The sequence below is a fragment of the Lycorma delicatula genome, chromosome 11 (genome assembly GCF_047948215.1).
Source record: "Lycorma delicatula isolate Av1 chromosome 11, ASM4794821v1, whole genome shotgun sequence".
NCBI lineage: Eukaryota > Metazoa > Arthropoda > Insecta > Hemiptera > Fulgoridae > Lycorma > Lycorma delicatula.
Window position 1 is genome coordinate 8,622,387 of NC_134465.1, and position 19,126 is coordinate 8,641,512.

At 30.3% G+C, this 19,126-nt stretch overlaps 1 protein-coding gene across 1 annotated transcript in view; it reads right to left on the reverse strand.

The window, feature by feature from the left end:
• The window catches only part of Ankle2 (ankyrin repeat and LEM domain-containing protein 2), a 45,541-nt gene that overhangs the window by 10,438 nt on the left and 15,977 nt on the right, over positions 1–19,126 (reverse strand). Inside the window, exons 6-8 of the mRNA XM_075378413.1 lie at positions 10,809–10,935; positions 5,362–5,667; positions 4,211–4,446 (exon numbers count right to left, since the gene is read on the reverse strand). Of these exons, the coding sequence (XP_075234528.1) occupies positions 4,211–4,446; positions 5,362–5,667; positions 10,809–10,935 (669 nt within the window). The remainder of the gene's footprint in view (positions 1–4,210; positions 4,447–5,361; positions 5,668–10,808; positions 10,936–19,126) is intronic.

Consider the following 19,126-nt stretch of genomic DNA (forward strand, 5'->3'; position numbering starts at 1 on the left):
TAAAACATATTGTATTGACACAGTAATTTTCAATATACTTTTACAATACCATATTTTAAATGCTATATTATTATTTTACTTTCCACTTACTATTGTCCATATTTCATTATCATAAAAAGTTTATTTTTTCTGTCTTCAGTCATTTGACTGGTTTGATGCAGCTCTCCAACATTCCCTATCTAAAGCCAGTCATTTCAATTCAGTTACCCGCTACATCCTACATCCCTAACAATTTGTTTTACATATTCCAAACATTGGCTGCCTGCACAATTTTTCCCTCTATCTATCTCTCCAAATTCAAAGCGACTATTCCAGAATGCTTTAAGATGTGGTCTATAAGTCTGTCTCTTCTTTTAGCTATATTTTTCCAAATGCTTCTTTCTTCATCAATTTGCCGCAACACCTCTTTATTTGTCACTTTATCCACCCATCTGATTTTTAACATTCTCCTACAGCATCGCATTTCAAAAGCTTCTTATCTTTTTTTTTCAGGTACTCTGTTTCTCCAAGTTTCACTTCCATATAAAGCTACACTCGAAATGTAAATTTTTAAAAATGTTTCCCTGATATTTAAATTAATTTTTGAAGTAAGCAAATTATATTTCTGACTAAAAGCTCTTTTCACCTGTGCTATTCAGGATTTTATATCGCTCCTGCTTACTCCATCTTTAATAATTCTACTTCCCAAATAACAAAATTCTTCTACCTCCATCGTCTTTTCTCATCCTACTTTTATATTTAGTGGTCCACCTACTTTATTTCTACTACATTTCATTACTTTCATTTTGTTCTTGTTTATTTTCATTGGTACTTGCATAGGACTTCATCCATGCCATTCATGGATTTTTCTAAATCTTTTTTACTCTCAGACAGAATTACTATATCATCAGCAAATCGTAGCATCTTTATCTTTTCACATTGCAATGTTACTCAAAAAAACTTTGATCAAAACTGTTCTTTAACATCATTAATTGCTAGTTTTATGTAAGATTAAAATGTAATAGGGATAGGGAACATCCTTGTGACTCCCTTTTTTATTACTGTTTCTTTCTTATGCATTTCGATTATTACTGTTGCAACTGGGTTCCAATAAATGTTAGCAATTATTCTTCTATCTCTATACTTGAACCCTACATTTTTTAAAATGCTGAACATCTTATTTCAGTCTACATTATTAAATGCCTTTTCTAAGTCTATAAATGATTGCATTTATTTTGTATGTCAGTTTGTTTTTCTTTAATCTTCCTTCTACTATATATTATTAGTGCAAAAATTGCTTCCTGTATCCCTATATTTTTCCTGAAACCAAACTGGTCTTCTTTTAACATTCTTATGCTCTCCTCTCAATTCTTCTATACAGAATTCTAGTTAAGATTTTTGATGTGCGAGTAGTTAAGCTAATTGTTCTGTATTCTTCACATTTATCTGCTCCTGCTATCTTTGGTATCATGACAATACAATCTTTTTGAAGTCTGACAAAACATCCCCTTTTTCATAAATTTTACATACCAGTATCTATCGATTCCTCACCTGAACTGCACAGTAATTCTGCAGGTATCTCATCTGTCCCAGGAGCCTTTCTCCTAATTAAATCCTTTAATGCTCTGTTTAATTCATAACTCAATATTGTATCTTCCTTCTCATCCTCTTTGACTTCCTCTTCTTCCTCTATAACACCAGTTTCTAATTCAATTCCTCTGTATAACATTCTTCAATATATTCCACCCCCCCCCCTTTCTTACAACCATCAACCTTTTCTTTCATATTATAAATCAGTGTATCTATTTAATACATCATTAGAATTTAACTTACATACCTCAAAATTCTCCTTAATTTTCCTGTATGCTCCGTCTGTTTTACCAATGATCATTTCTCTTTTTACCTCAGAACACATTTTTTTTAATCTACTCTTCTTTTGCTAATTTGCACTACCTGTTTATAGTATTTCTTAATTGTTAATAGGTCCTTTTACCTTCTTCATCACTAGTATTCTTATACTTTCTATGCTCATTCATCAGCTGCAATATAATCCTCTGATTCCAAGGTTTTCTACCAGTTCTCTTTGTTCCGCCTAAATTCGCTTCTGCTGATTTAAGAATTTCCTTTTAACATTCTCCTATTCTTCTTCTATATTTTCTACCTTATCTTTTTTACTTAGAACTCTTCTGATGTCTTCCTCAAAAATCTTCTTTACTTTCTCTTCCTCAAGCTTTTCAAAATTCCACCAATTTATCTGCCACCTTTTCTTCAGGTTTTTAAACTCCAATCTATATTTCATCATCATTAAATTATGATGGCTATCAATATCTGTTCCAGGATATACTTTGCAGTCGATGAGTTGATTTCTAAATCTTTGCTTAATCATGATATAATCTATCTGATATCTTGCACTATCACCCAGTTTTTTCCATATGTATATTCTTCTATTTTGATTTCTATACTGGGTGTTGGCAATTACTAAATTATACTTTGTGCAAAACTCAATAAGTCAGTACCCTCTTTCATTTCTTTTAATAAAAGAATACCAACAATAACACTTGTAGGTATACAGATGTTAACAATAGTTGTCAGCTTAGATTTTGATTTTATCCTAATTACAATGATTCTATCACTATGCTTTTTGAAAACTCTACTCTCTTCCCTATCTTCTTGTTCTTTATAAAACCTACTCTTTAAAGTCTGCCCTTTAACTGATGCTGAGTTAATTATTGTAAAATAACCCGACCAAAGTCATTTTCATCTTCCCACTGAATCTCGCTAATTCATATCTATTACATCTACATCTAACCTACCCATTTCTCTATTTAAATTTTCTAACCTACCAACTTTTTTAGACTTTGACATTCCACGCTCCGACTCATAGAATGTTATTTTTTAATTTTCTGATGACCCCCTTCATTAGCAGTCCCCTACTCAGAGAGCTAAACAGGGACTAGTTTACCTCCAGAATATTTTACCAAGGAAGGCATCTCCAACTTTTTTACATGAAAATGCAGACATCTACATTTTCTTGGAAAAAATCAGCTTTAGTTTTCCATTGCTTTCAGCTGTGCAGTACTCAGAAGATTGAGCGATGTTGATATGGCCGTTTAAGTCTTCCTGATTTACACCCTTAACAGCTATTGAAAGGCTGCTGCCCTCTTTCAGGAATCATTTGTTAGTCTCTCAACTGATACCATTCTGATATGGTTGCACCTTCAGTCCAGCTACTCAGTATCACTGAGCACCCAAGCCCCCTCACCATCGGCAAAATCTTATGATTCATAGAGGAGGCATAAACACTAGAGTCCATATAAACAATTTCTTATATCCATTTAATACTAATATATTGTTTTCATATATAAGTTCTTACATGAGCCACTTTGCTTTTGATGTCTAACTTACAATCCTTTTAAATATTTAATCTTTCATTATTCTCCTACAATAAATTTAGTTCTACCTTATTATCGATTTCTGACAAAAGCATAATGTCCTCAACAATTCTTTTGAACAATATTAATGTCATCTTAAATTTATCAAAATACCTATAAATGTTTTCTGAAAGTGCAAATGTTACAATGCCATAAAAAAATAATGAGAATATAAGAACAGAAGAACGAACAAAGATGTAGAATAGGAACAGTTAAAAAGAATATAAAATAACAATGTTATATAACATTAGAGCAGTTGAATAATTTACATCGAATACTTTAAAACCATGCTTTTTTTCACTTTAATTCAAAGCATTCAGATCACATAAGGAATAAAAAATGTACAGTATATTATCTTCTATTGCAAGACTTCCTTAATCCTTAGATTAAAATTATATGTTTCAGAACGTACATAGTATCAAATTTATTATTGCGATCAATTAATCATTAAAACCACATTCCACAGAAATAAATGAATGAACGAATGAATAAATATTACTCACTGCTATCACCCAGAACAATCATTTGATATTACTACACTGTACATTTGTACAATGCTAACTATTTATAACCTTAATTTATGTAGTGAAAAATATTTAATTGTTTATATGTAATCTGATTTTAAAATTTTAAAGATTTCAACAGATGTGATATACACCTAATACACATAATTATAAAACTAAGCATTAAGGTAGAGTCCATTTTTTATGTACATATATTTAATTACTTGATAAAAAAAATTACAGGGAAGAAGGAATAACCATAGAGTATTTATAAAAATAATTAAAAAAATAACTTACTTGTTTAAAATAATATCAGATGTTTTAACCAAAATTTCTCTATCTTCTAAATCAAATTTCTGTAAAAGACAAGTAGCAAGATGACAATGAAGTCGATTAAAATTGACGGTAGCAAAACGAGCATCATTAAGACAACTAGCGACAAGCATATTTAAATAAATTACTTCACAAGCAATAGGTTCAGCCGGTGCATCAGGACATCTTAATAGGCCATCGGTTATCCTTTTTGCAAATACCTAATAAGAGAAATAAATTAAAATGTTATTATACAATGAGTAAATAATACAACAATAAATGAGAGTGAAAATTTTAATTTTAAGACTGCTAAACTACCATCTAACAGATGTAAGTTCACTGTTTTAGCATCTGGAATTCCTATCTTGATAAAGTAACTGAATATTACATCAGTTAAAATGTGTGCACTGATTCAAGAGGATTTGATAATTAAAATAATAATAATAAACAACGAAAGGTATACTGCAATCTAGAAAGCAGTGCTACAGGATGATGAGTAACTCCATTGCTTTTTAATTTATATATGAAAGAAGTAATTAAGAAATCGAAAGAAAGTTGAGATTGGTTAATAATCCAAGGGCAAGAAATAAAAATATTAAGATATAAAGAACATATTGTTGTTGTTTTTTAATCATTTGGATTCCCAAAGGTGAATAATTTAACAAACATAAATCATTAACTTTTCCTAATACAAGTTAAAAAACATATGCAGTAATTCTTTTCTAACTAAGATTTAGCCTTTTATTTCCCTATTCTTATCTGATATCCGATTCTTGAACAGGATAAGTATATAAGCCTTCTTCCTTATATTACAGTCCAATTGCACTTAAAACATTAACATCTAAAACAAAAACTAATACTAAAAAATCATGTAAGAAGTAAATACAAATAATAAAAATATAATTAATATTAATATATTATAATAAATTAATAATTATATTATAATAATAAAAACTGTAATAATTATAATTATAAAAATTATAATAAAAAATGCTTAGCCAGTTAATTCTCTAAAACTCTCATGCAGGATTTTTTAATGCACATCTGTAAAGTACAATAACAAGACAGATTAAACTGAAACAAAATTAAAATGACATAAAATATTGAACAATTAAAAGTAAAAAAAAAAATCTTACCTGACAAGATTTTTCAATATACAAATGAGGACTAATAGCAACACTTGTATCATCAGATTGAATAATACCATTATAATGTTCATGATTCTGTAAATTATTTTGGATAGGTGGAGGAGGAACTGGAAGAGGTGGCATAACTGGTTTTTTAGGATCATTTCCATCTGATAATTTGCATGAATGTAAAGCAGCACATAATTCAGACACAGGCGAAACTGGTGACAGTGATGCAGAAGCTCTGGATATACCAGAAAACAATGGTGTTTTATTTATAACAATTCCTTTATTTCCATTTACTGGGTCTGTTCCCTAAAAATTAATAATATAAAATGTTTAATAAATGGAAATTCAATTTTTTAATTTTAATTTCATATATACACACACACACACACACACACACACACAAGGGATATCTCTAAAGTAAAGACCACTGGGAAATTTCTCTCCTTAAGGTTGGCGAACTTGTATCGTTCATGGGCACGATAGTAATGTACACATTGCATTGTTGTCTGTAAGTTGTCGCGTTATAGTATATTTCATTATGTGTGAGTTATTATATTATAAAATGAATAGGAATATCGATGTTGCCACTGACTGAAATATGTGGAGTCATATGTTTTTAAACCATAAAAAATTTAAGCTGGCTGAAATTCATAGGCAGTTGGTTACCGTGTATGGTGATAATATAACAAATGAAAGAAACATCCGAAAATGGTGTGAAAGGTTTAGAAATAACAGAATTAATGTGCATGATGACGGACGTTCAGGGAGGCCCTCGATAATCACTAAGGACTTGATGAAATCAGAAAAGATAGTCGCTCAACAATTTCCACAATGAAGTTACATTCATGCTGTTAATAGGCGACTAAATTGACTGGTGGCAGAACAATATGACGAGGGTATATTGTATATTGAAGCTGATGTAACGCTAACATAAATGTCTTAATTCATGTGGCGATTATATAGAGAAGTAGTATAAGGTATGTGGTTTAATAGAAATAAAACATGTTAGAAAGTTTTCAGAATAAATTTTTTTACAATGAAAACAGTCTTTATGTTAGAGATAACCTTTTGTATATATATATATATATATATATATATTATGTAAATATTAAAAAAAACAACAACTTAACCACCAAATACAGTAAGAAAAACCTGAAAAACTAATACAAATAGTCAAATAAAAAATAATTTCGAAATTTTGGAAATTTGTAACAACAGTAAAAAAATGTGTATATTTAAAAAATATTATATTTATAAATTTAAATAAAAGTATTAAATTATTAACTAACAGATCGTTTTTGAGGATGATGTTTTAATTAAAGACATACTGAGTTGCAGCAGTTGGCAACAGTGTTTACGAATGTAGTTGTACGATGTTTTAAATTTACATCATTCCAGTTTGTCAGTGAAGCTGTATTGTTACAAATTTTGTGGTTGTTAGGGCTTATGTTTTCTAGATTTTTAGTTTTCATTTCTTTTTTTCTTATTGTTGACGTAATTGTATAATTATGTACTGACTGATAATGCAGGATTCTGTGAAAGTCGACTATTGGTATTAGTTTTTTTTAAGGTTTATCTCTTACTGTGTTTGGTGGTTAAGTTGTTTTTTTTTTTTTTTTAGTTTAATTAGCACAGTGAATTATTTGAATTTTCAGAAACTTATATACGAGAGTGGATCAAATATAAATGAGACTTTTCATTCTGAGCATGGAAGTTTGAAGGGAGCGAGCAGTTGCTTCTAGAATGCATTGATGGGGATGTCAGGAATGGGGACACCAGGCAGTGTCCAGTTCAGACCAGTTTGGCAGTAGCACTTGCGATGTCAGAGCAACAGGTGCATCCTTCCATTGCACTATGCATTATCATTAAATTTCTCACTCATGAAGGCATAAAACTGTGGAAATTCTGCAAAGATTGACTGCACAGTTCAGGGATCAAACACTTTCAAGGGCTTGCATGTTTGCCTGGCATAAGGAGTTCAAGGAAGGACGTCAACAGGTTAAAAATGAGAAACATGATCGCCGACTTTGGACCAATATTATGAAGAACATTCACATGATATATGACCTTATTGAAGGCAATTGACATCTGACAGTTCTGAAATTGCATCACGGGTTGGCATAAGTTATGGAAGCTGTCAAACAATATTGACAAAAGACCTAGACTTCTGTAAAGTGTGTGCCAGCTGAGTCCCTCACCTTTTGACAGCAGAATACAAGTTGAGAGATCTTTGGAGGTCTGTCAGGAGCTTTCAGCATGAAAGAAGGGAATGCATTTTTAAATGAAAGTGTCACCTGTCATGAAACTTGGGTCCATCATTACATGCCCAAATCCAAACAAGCCAGAATGGTGTGACAGAGGAAGGGGGAGGCAGCCCTTATGAAGGCCAAGACTCGGCTGTCAGCTGGCAAGGTGCTTGCAATTGTTTTTTTTCGACTGGTGAGGCATTTTGCCCATTGATTTCTTGTATGAGTATCGCACAATAAATACTGCTTATTAATGTGAGCTTTTGAATGAGGTAAAGGTTACTTATCATTCCAAAAGATGTGAGCAACTAATTTGAGACCTTTTTGTCCTCATAATAATGCTCTGCCCCATACTGCAGCTCTAACTTGAAGAAAATTAGAGGAAATGAGATGGATTCCACTTGACCAACCTCCCTATTGCTCTGACCTATCGCCCTGCAATTTTCATCTCTTTGAACTTCTTAAAGAAGCACTAAGAGGAGAACAATTCCAAGATGATATGGCGGTAGAGGCCTTGTGCACAACTGGCTCCTGACAAAATCCTCTTCTATGATGCCGGAATCAAAATCTCCAATCTGCTGTGAAAAATTCACTTCCAGAGTAGGAGATTACATTGAAAAATTATACATGCATGGCTATTTGATTACACCTAAAATAAAACTTTTTAAAAAATAAAGTCTTGTTTATATTTGATACACCTCCGTACATAATAATAAATAAGGATTAGAATGAAACACTGAATAATTCTTTTAAATATTGTGTTCTATATGCTTTTCTACGGAAATGATTTCAACTTTATCTTATCTTTACTTTTGGATGTGTGAAGAAATGACAACCAACTTTGATGAATCTCACAGAATATTTTTATCTTATTCCTGGTTCAATATCACACACAAGAAACATGGTTTAAAAAAAAATCTTTAAATGAATAAAATTATACCTCCAGAAACTTTTTTCACATCATAACACTTTTCCTTCGTCAATATTGTAAGTTATAACTTGAAGTGTTAAGAAGCTTATTTAAGAACCACATGGTTTAATATCCTACACTGATGTCTTTTAACAGATATTTATATACTTGAATTTCATAAAATTCAAACATTGATGTCCAGAAATTTCTCCACTTCTAAATTAAGATTTTTGGTGTTTGATTCACTAACATTAAGGAAAAATGTTAAGGGGTTATTATTATTTCATAAAATATATACATTTTAATTGTATTTCTTACCTAAAAAATCTTAACATTACTCAGAAATTGGTACCAATTATACAATAAGAAAACTTGAAACTTTCAATTTTCTTCTACATATCTTTTTCCATCTTGTCACCCTTACGAACTACTCATTATCATAATGAGTAAACTTTTTGTATATATTTCCACTATCAGTTTATAAAGAAATATAGTGATTATTCTTTTATCTCTCTCAAAATGTAGCTGTCTTAAGTAGTTGCAGTCTATAAAAATCACTATGAGCTAATTACAGGAAAACACTCCTGTAGTTGGAATCCTTCCCTATGATGGATGGTAAAAAATGTTCAATTTGAAAATTCTAAGGGTTGTATACTGAATGGCAAACAGAGTGAGGTCAATACTGTTGTGGAGAAGAATCTTTACTGCAGACAGACTTTTCATGGGATTGTGAATAGCTTTTACAACCAATTTAGGATTTTACAATGCAATCAACATTTATTTCATCTACTTTTATATTAAGCAAACAAAGCCTTAGAAAACAATTGCCATGGTTTTGTAGGAATCAAGAATATGTGGTTAATCTTCTTGGGAATGGATGACGAATAAAGGTGATAAGAGTCCACCATTTGATGCTTGGTTTCTGATATCATAAAACAATGTACAATTTTAAATTGCCATTTTGCTTTAAATAGCTCAGTAAGCATGAGTAGAACTCATCTTGTACAAATTAATCTGAGATGAATTAAAGGACAAAAAATGTGAAAAATTCTAAACAATGTCATTAAATGTGTGAAACTAATATTTGTGAAACAGATTTATCAAATATAGAAGCAAATCATCTTCAATGATTTCCAGAAACCTAGTTCATTCATCATGGACAGTTTTTGTCTTAATATAAAACTTTTTACACTATAATCTTAGTTACAAAGTCAATTCATCAATAGTAATTCCTTAACCTGTCGATTTATCCCACACAATCTTTGTGTTAAAAAAAAATATCAGCTTACAGTTACAGTACCCAATTATACACAGCAGAATTTAAAATTTTATTATTAATTTTATAAAAGTGTAGAAAAGACATAAAAACTTCTAAAGGAATGAAACTCAAATTCTGTATGATAAATACTGAAATTGACTGACTTTAAATTTGACAGGATTTGAAATTCGTGGTAGCAGTATGTGAATAGATACCACTAAGTGAATTTTTATAAATCTCATCATTTTAAAATTTCTACTTTTTGACAACTTGATTTTATTATTTTTTTTTTTTATATGAGAATAGGGTTATATTAAAAAATCTGATGTGGAACCACATGACTTCCTTGTACACCTATTAAATTACAATATACGGTTTTTTAAAATGAAAAGTACATAAAATTTTATTTCATTAATAACTTCTATTTAAAAAACATTTTTGTTTTGTTATTGAATTATTGTTCATTGTAAAATTTTGTTTACAATGAGAAGTTAATAGTTATTAATAAATCAATATATTTAAATTCAAAAAAAGTTAAAAAAACAACAAACGAGATAAAGTCTGATTTTAACTAATGTGCCTACTCCTAAGATCCAAATATTTCATTAATTAAAATTTTATTTGGCTATAATTCTGGAACCAATGAAAATAAGTACCACTTATGATACATTGTTGAAAAGCTCTCAATGAGGGCTTATTACTGTAGTTATAAAAAGTCCAAAATCCAAATTCTTTTGGATTTTTTGGACACTTTTGGTTCAGTCAATTGCAATAAAAAGGGGAGCTGCACAACTAGATGTTACAACAGTCTAAATCCAAAATTTCAACATCCTACAGCTGATTGTTTTTGAGTTATGCGAGATACATACATATGTACGCACAGACATCATGTCAAAACTAGTCAAAATGGATTCAGGGATAGATATTTCCATTGAAATTTGAAAACCAAAATTTTTCACAATCATAATACTTCCTTTACTACATACAAGGAAGTAAAAACAGTAATAACATGAATTACTAAAAAATAAAATACCTGTTTAAATCGTTTTAAGAGATACTGTTCAAGTAAATCCAGACCACCCGCTGTTCGAAAATTAGTGAATGTCTTTAAAAATGGCCAAAATTCTTTCCAACAAACATTGTTCTCTTCTGCCAACTCCCTGAAAAAAACATTAACATAACATATTTTATCTTATTTTTTAAAATATTTAACCATTAAAATAATTTTTAACTTGTATGCATGTTTTAGTTGGCTTCAATGGTATGCAGTAAACACATTGAACTTGTCCTTATGAGTGATATTTGCAACAGATTCTATGTTTTTAACGTTTGTGTTTGAACACAAAATACTATATTTAAAAAACAGCATAATTTTATCAAGTAACTCAGGAGAACAGTTATGTAATCCTAATACAGCTATTATTACACGACTAGAAATTATATTTTATACATATACATATATTTAATATTAAATTTCATCAGCCCAAGAGTCAATACGTTAATGAATTATTTTACTTTTTCATAACAAAAAATATACACATATGTACTTCTTTTGTAACATAACTACATAAATATCTTTTAAAACCACAATATAAAAAAAAATTATAACATGATACATTCAGATCAAAAACAACGTTTTTGAATATCTAAGTTAAATGTGTGAACAGTGAACTTATTTTAAGAGAATATACTTATTTGAGGTGATGTCATACAATAGATACAACTATATACAAGCTGTAAATAAGTAATAAGATATATCATAGCTAGAATTATGTGAGAGTGTCTGGGCTAAAGGTATAAAAGTAATGGCCTATATTTAGAAAAACCTGTTGTAAACTCTTATGTAGGCTCAAATGACAGGAAATACCTAAAAGACTTGTTCTATATATTCTCAAGATTAGCAGAATACCCATATGCAGGCAAGCTGACTTACAATACAGTTGTAGTCAGTCGAGATTTAGACCCCACAATAGAAGGTTCAGTGCGTGCTTGGTTAGCGGAGATTCAATCAGTTGCACAAATTCAACAGCATATTCAAACTGAATACTATATCGATCCTTCTACATCCAAGTCTGTTCATCAGGGGGATACTACTTTAAGATTTTTTTGGAAGCTTGGTTTCTCTAACTGGAAATCATCCAAAAGTTTCAGTTAGTGACAAAACTGTGGATCACGTACTTTCCAGGACTGGCATTGAATGCCAGCCCTGGAAAGTAAATTAGGCAGGCTAGTTACAAACTGCAAATTCCTAGTTCCATTGTTCACAGCAACATTGTTCATAAGCAGCTGTGTTTGCTAGCATGCAAGTTTCAACTTCTTCATCACATTAAACCAAATTATTGCTGCCTACAATATCAGTTTGTAGGCATCGGAAACAATACCTAATTATCTCAATAATATGCTATTCAGTTATGAGATGTTTCATACATGCGGGACAGTTAACATACAATTTGGGATTCTGAAAACCCAAATACAGTAATCAAAAATGAAAGGGACACACTGGAAGTCAATGTATGGTTAGAACTATACAAAACTGGCATCATTGGTCCTTTTTTTTTCATGGACCCCATCGTGGCAGAATGCACGCATCTCGACATGCTTGAGAAGTTGGTTGTTCCTCAGATTCCTGTAGGCTTCAATTAGTTACCCACCACACTTTCATTGAGATGTTACCATGTTCTTCAACATGGTAACATGATGTTGGATCTGACAAGATGGTCCATTTGCATGACTACCTAGATCTCCAGATATCACTCCTTTGAACTTTTTTCCTTTGGGATTTATTAAAAGTTGTGTAAATCAAGGAAAAGTTCAAGATTTGGACGATTTAAAACAGATAATTGTCTAATAATGCCACAGATGCTTCTAAATACTGGCAAGATTAGATTACATACATTATCGTCTAGACATCTGCTGAGCTACAAAAGGTACAGCACATACTGAACTTGAGTTACCTACTTTAAAACTTGCTATATTTATTTAAAAAAAAATTAAATTACATAACTTGTTACTTTTGAATACTTTTAGTCTGGATAGGCTGTATGATCAGAATAAACTTAACTCATTTACAGTATTCAGATATTCATAATAGTAAAAGTGAAAAATATTGTCGCAAATCAATTTCTCATATCAGAACTTGTAATATAAAAAGAGATAAATGTGTGTATATATATATATACTGTGTATATATATATATATACTGTGTATATATATATACACAGGTGGTTCCAAATTATACAGCAATCTCTCAGGAGATGATTCTACAACCAAAAATAAGAAACAAATTCATATGAGCATAGTTCAGAAAACAGTTTCTTAGCAAGGTTCCATTGACAAAATTTCATACGCTTATCACAATCAGGTAATAAATAAATCTTGTATGGAATAGGTATAATTGTTGCTCTCGTAATGTTTGCTACACACTTGATTGCAAAACATGAAAGTGATGTGACAACCTTCTGGTGCTTGAGGTGGGAAATAATTGTACTGCATTCAATATTGCTTCTTCGGCAATGACATTCCTCACATTCATGACCAGCACTGACCTTCCTTTTCATCTTTCCTGTTTAGCCTCTGGTAATTACCGTTCAGATATTTCAGAACGGTAATTACCAGCACTGACCTGAACGGTAATTACCAGCACTGACCTGAACGGTAATTACCAGCACTGACCTGAACAGTAATTACCAGCACTGACCTGAACGGTAATTACCAGCACTGACTTTGGATAGGCAAGTTTGAGAAACAGGTGTTTCTTAAACTTGCCTATCCAAAGTCTCAAATCAATCTTGCCTATCCAAGTCTCAAGAATACCTGTTCGAACAGGTATTCTTCAATCTAGATAATTTTCCCAGTACTCACGCATAGCAGCTAATCAATCTTTATTTAATTTACCATAAATAAATTAACAACATGTCTGTCAACCCTCCAAATGAAAATAAATTTGTGGTATCACCCACTGTGAATGACTAACCAAACAATAACAGAACAAACATCGCTCAAATGAATATTCAAATGCTAAACACTAAACTTAGTTGTTGATCAGCTGTTATTAACACCTCTGAAAAAATAAAAAAATTTAATATGTTGTTGAAGGATGTATTTCAAATTTATTTTTATAATTTTCAGCATTTGTATGTAAATTGTTCTGTCAAAATCATATCACTTTTCTGATCCGGGTTGTATGTTTTATTTTTAATTAAAATTTAACTTCTAAAATTTGTGTTTAATTTTAATAAGACATTATTAACATCAATTTTCTCAAAATGTAATTCCCTACTAAGTTAACTAGAAATTTTTTATCTATTTAATGGTAAATTAACAGAGTTATTTTATTCCAAACCTAAAAAAATTAATATTTTCTGACATAACCTTTTCATATTTTATCCTGTTTTTCTTAAAACCTAAGTGATTGGTCTGGGACCCATTTTTATTCAATTTCTTAGATCAAAAATCATAAGGAAGCACCAAATTTTCCACTTAATTTGTATCCCAAGAATTTTAGTATGGTTTAATTTCACAGACAGAGCAGAAAGCAGGGTTAAATATTTGACGAGCTGAAACTTCTTAATGAACCATTTTGTGACATATGTATAAGAATTTTATTCCTTATTTTTGGCTATAGAATCATCTCCAGATTGCGTGCAATTTGCAATCACCTGGTATATTATATATAAAACCTGAAACCTAATGTTTTTCTGGCTACCAGATCTTTATTATGTAGAAAGGGATTTTCAGAAAATTCCAAAAATATTTTTTTTTGAAAATTATTTTAAATTTTAGTCTCTGAATTCTTTAATCGAATTCTGACGAGACAGGGGAAAATATTACATTAGAAATTTCATAAAAGTTTTAGTGAAAGTTGTAAAAAATGCTTTTACCTTTTATCATATCCACTTTAATTTTTCCCTCCTATTACTTTAAAACGCCAAAAATCATTTTTTTTTCAAAAGGGTGCAGTCCACAGGTAAATCACGTGAACAAATAAATACAGATTTCAGTTTACATTGTTATGTATGTATAATAAATCAATCTTTGTTTTAGTTTTATTAAAACAGGATATGCCATTCATGGGATTTTAATCTCATATAAACAGTTAATCTGTCAAATCAAGGAAATGAGTATAAATTGAATAAACAAAGCGATTTTGCTGTAGTTTTCTATAAATATGAAAATTACATGCATCCTAAAATTATTTATATATGAATATTTAGTTATATATAAACTACACAGATAGCTGTCAACTACAAAAAAAAACATCACTTGCTTATCTACAAAAATTATGGTACTATAAACTTTTTTACAAAATACTAATATCTCAAAGATTACCCACTTTGGATAAATTAAATACTAAATAAAATTAAGAATTTTTTTATAAATTTCACTGGAGAGAAACATGTATTCACATCTTTTAGATCAAAATTTAGGAGACAACTCAAAATATTATTACGCAAAAAATAATGTTGTAAAATACAACTTGCCCTCTATTTAAGCTTTATTATTCACCAAAAATCAATGGAGTTTGTCTAAATTCATCCTTGAAATACAATAAACAGATTGATAAAAGAATCATTCATATTCACACAATAATTCTTGAATTTTAAGTGAATAACAATACATCAGAAACACACTTGCACACAGAGATATATATACAGGTGATTTACCAGGATATACAGATACTTTGGCAGCTATTCTAAAATAAAGTAAAAATAAAAAAAATACATATAAACATAGGTTCAGAAAGGCTTTAATGAGTTACAGCTGGTGGAAAATTTCACTCAGATTTCATCTCCAATGAAATGAAACCATACAGAAGTTCTTCGGATGCAAAAATGTATGCTAATTTGATGATCTCATAAAATTTGATCTGTCAAATTGAAAAAATGAGTCTGAGAACTGTAATTTTAGTAGTTTTTTTTTTTTTAGAAAACTGGCAAAAAACACAAAAAAGGGAGATGGAAAATGCAATACTTTGCTAAATTGCCAATAAAAAGATAAAATTCTTTACTAAAACTTATTGGAAATATAATTCTAAACAGAATAGTATATAAAGTAAACAGAAAGTGAATAACAGTTAAATAAAATGACTTTATTTAGATCAATACAAAGCTATAATTAACTGGAAAATGATTTTTACTGATAACAGATTTATTTTTCAAAACTGGGGAAAAATGATAAACAGAAATTTATGGTATTCAAAATTAATAAAAGAAGTTTCAAAGTAAATTATTTCATATAGGATACAAGTCATGTCAAATTTCATACAGTACTGTATCAACAATCATAATGACGTATTTAAAATTTCATTAAAAACTATGATTTTTGTTTAAATAAGTAATAATAATAATAATTTTGTTTAATATAAGTAATAATAAATAAGTAATAATTTCTTTGGAAAAATTTTTATTTCAGAAGTTGCAAAACAATAACAGCTGTCCAACAATTAAGTTTTTTGAACTGTAATTGTGTTGTTTTGTAAGCTTACAGTTGAACTTCAGTTCATTAGTGCAATTCTCCTGTTAGTACAAGTAGACAGCTACTGCATAACTGTTTTGAATCCAGTTGGTTATTGATGTAATAATGCCATAGTTATTTTCTAATCGAACAGTATGCCGATACAGTGTTTTTATTTATGTTGTGTGTGAAGACAGTGCCACGGCCGCTGTTGAAGAATATTGACAACATTATTCATATTGCAGGACTCCAAATCCAAGAACTATTAGTGCGGCATTTCGTATGTTTTGGGAAACAGGATCTCATCCTAGCAGTAATCACATTACTTATGACCACCCTCTCCAGCACGATTTTCATGTCAATGAAAGCATTATTCTTGCTGTTCAGTACAGTCACTGGGTCAGTACAAAATATTTCTAACCAGTTGATAGTTTCACAAACTTAAGTGTGGAGGACACTTAAAAGTAACAACCTTTATCCGTATCATAAACAAAAAATACAACATCTACATGCAGGAGACCCTTTCCTTCACTTGATGTTCTGCAATTGGTTAAATACTCATCGACAACTCTTTATGTACATTTTTTTTACCAATGAGTCACACTTCACTCGAGATGGCATTAACATGAGAAACCAACACTCATGGGCAGAAGTGAATCCTCATACAACAGTGGATTGTAACTTTTGATGGCGATTTGCCATTAATGTATGGTGTGAGATTATTCATAATCAGTTGATAGGACTTATTTAAGGGCGCTAACAGGTGAGGCGTACTTACAGTATTTTCAAGAGCAATTACAGCCATTACTTGAAGATGTTCTTGCAACACAACGATGCATCTCCACTTTTCTCTCGCATTGTTTCCGCTTACTTAAATCAGCAATTCCCAGATAAATGGATTGGTCAAAGTGGCAACAATCCTGACCACCCAGATCACAGATTTTACACCGATAAATTTTTGTGTATGAGGTTGGATGAAGTGTAATGTTCATAAGTTCAAAGTAAATAATCAAGAGGTGTTACTTGCCTGAATAATTGACCTTTTGAGCTGTTAAAGAACAGACCCGATGAACTAAAAAGAGCAAAACACGAGCAATCCACAAATGTGCAGAAACATGCATTGTAGTAAATTGAAACATTTTATCGAAGATTAATTGTAAATTTTATTAATTTTTTATGTTAAAAATTCTTTTCTAGTTAAATATAGCTTTGTATTGCTCTAAATAAAAGTCCATTTTATTTAACTGTTATTTGCTTTCTGTTTACTTTACTAACACATTCTGTTTAGAATTAAATTTCCTACAAGTTTTATCATTTATTAGCAATTTAACAAAGTTATTACAAGTCAAATAAAAAAAAGTGTGTTTTTTGGTTCTATTTTTTGCACTTTTCACCAGTTTTTAAAAAAATACTATTAAAATTACAGTTCTTGTACTCATTTTTCTCAATTTTTCAGATCAAATTTGATATAAGGCCAACAAATTAGCATATATTTTTGCATCCCAAGAGTTTCTGTATGGCTTCATTCCATTGAAGGAGATGAAACCTGGGTGAAATTTTTCACCAGCCTTAACAACAAAGCATAGGCATTTCCATACCTATGTTTATATATACTTTTTCTTTATTTTCACTTATTGAATGAGCTGATACAAAAGTATTTGCATATCCTGATAAACTACCTGTGTATAAATATATATATATATATTTTTTTTTTTTTCCAGTAAAACATACATATATATTTTATTTGTATATAATATATATATTTTATTTTTACTGAAATTAATTTTTTTAAGATTCATGTTATTCCTTTGTACTGTTAAATTGTATTTAAATGCAAACGTTTATATAAACATACAGGAATTCTGATTTATTTATAACTAATTAAATATGCTAAATAGTATAAAATGTGCCAATACTTTTAATACAAAATAAGATAAAAAGAACTTTTAATATATTATGAACTTATAATATTTAAAAATCTATAAAAAATATTTTTACACATGCTGTCTGCAGTACCAACTACAGTTACAAACAAATTAATCCAAACAAAGGGAATTTTTGTTTCTGTGACAGACTGCTTGCTGTTTGGTATTCAGGTTATGTTGCTAGTTCATATACAAACAGAATTAGTGGTTTTTGTGCTTTTATAATTCATTGTCAGTTTTTGGTGACCTTGTGAGTTTCTGTTATAAGTTTTTTTATTCGTTTCTACTTAATACAATGGATATAACCCATGAAATCGGTAAAAATTGTTGCTTTGTCCCAACACACACAAATGACTCAGACAGATTGCCAGTGAGTATAGTGCGGGGTTAGGTACTGTAAATGAAATCATGAAAGGTTTTGGGAAACAGGTTCTGTCTCTCCAAAGAGAAAAGGAAAATGCGTACGGAAAAAGAAAACCACGCCTACATAGGATCTATTACTAATAAGAAAAAGCAAAATTAATCTACGACTGTCAGCTGTTGACCTTAATAGGGACTTGAGATCCAGTGGGACTAATGTTTCTGATATGACAGTTCATAGAAGATTGTTGGTAGTGGGAAGGATTGCTTAGAAACTTAAAAAGAAGCAGTTACTGATACAGGTTATAAAGAAAAAAAAGACTTCAATGGGCAGAGGAACATAAAAAGTGGACTATTGAGATGTGGAAAAAAGCTATTTTTTTTTCAGATGAAACTTATTTTTTTGTTCAGAGGGAAAGAGTAGCCTACATTCATAAGTCTGAGAAGACTACTAAGCCAGCACACCTGCAACAAGCTCCCAAACACCCAGCCAAAATAAATATATGCTGGTGACTGCAAGTGAACACTTGCGTGCTTCACTTTTGCATAGTTGAAAGTGATGTAAGTCAGGTCAAATCACACTAAAACACACTATACCAATCTGATTTAATCA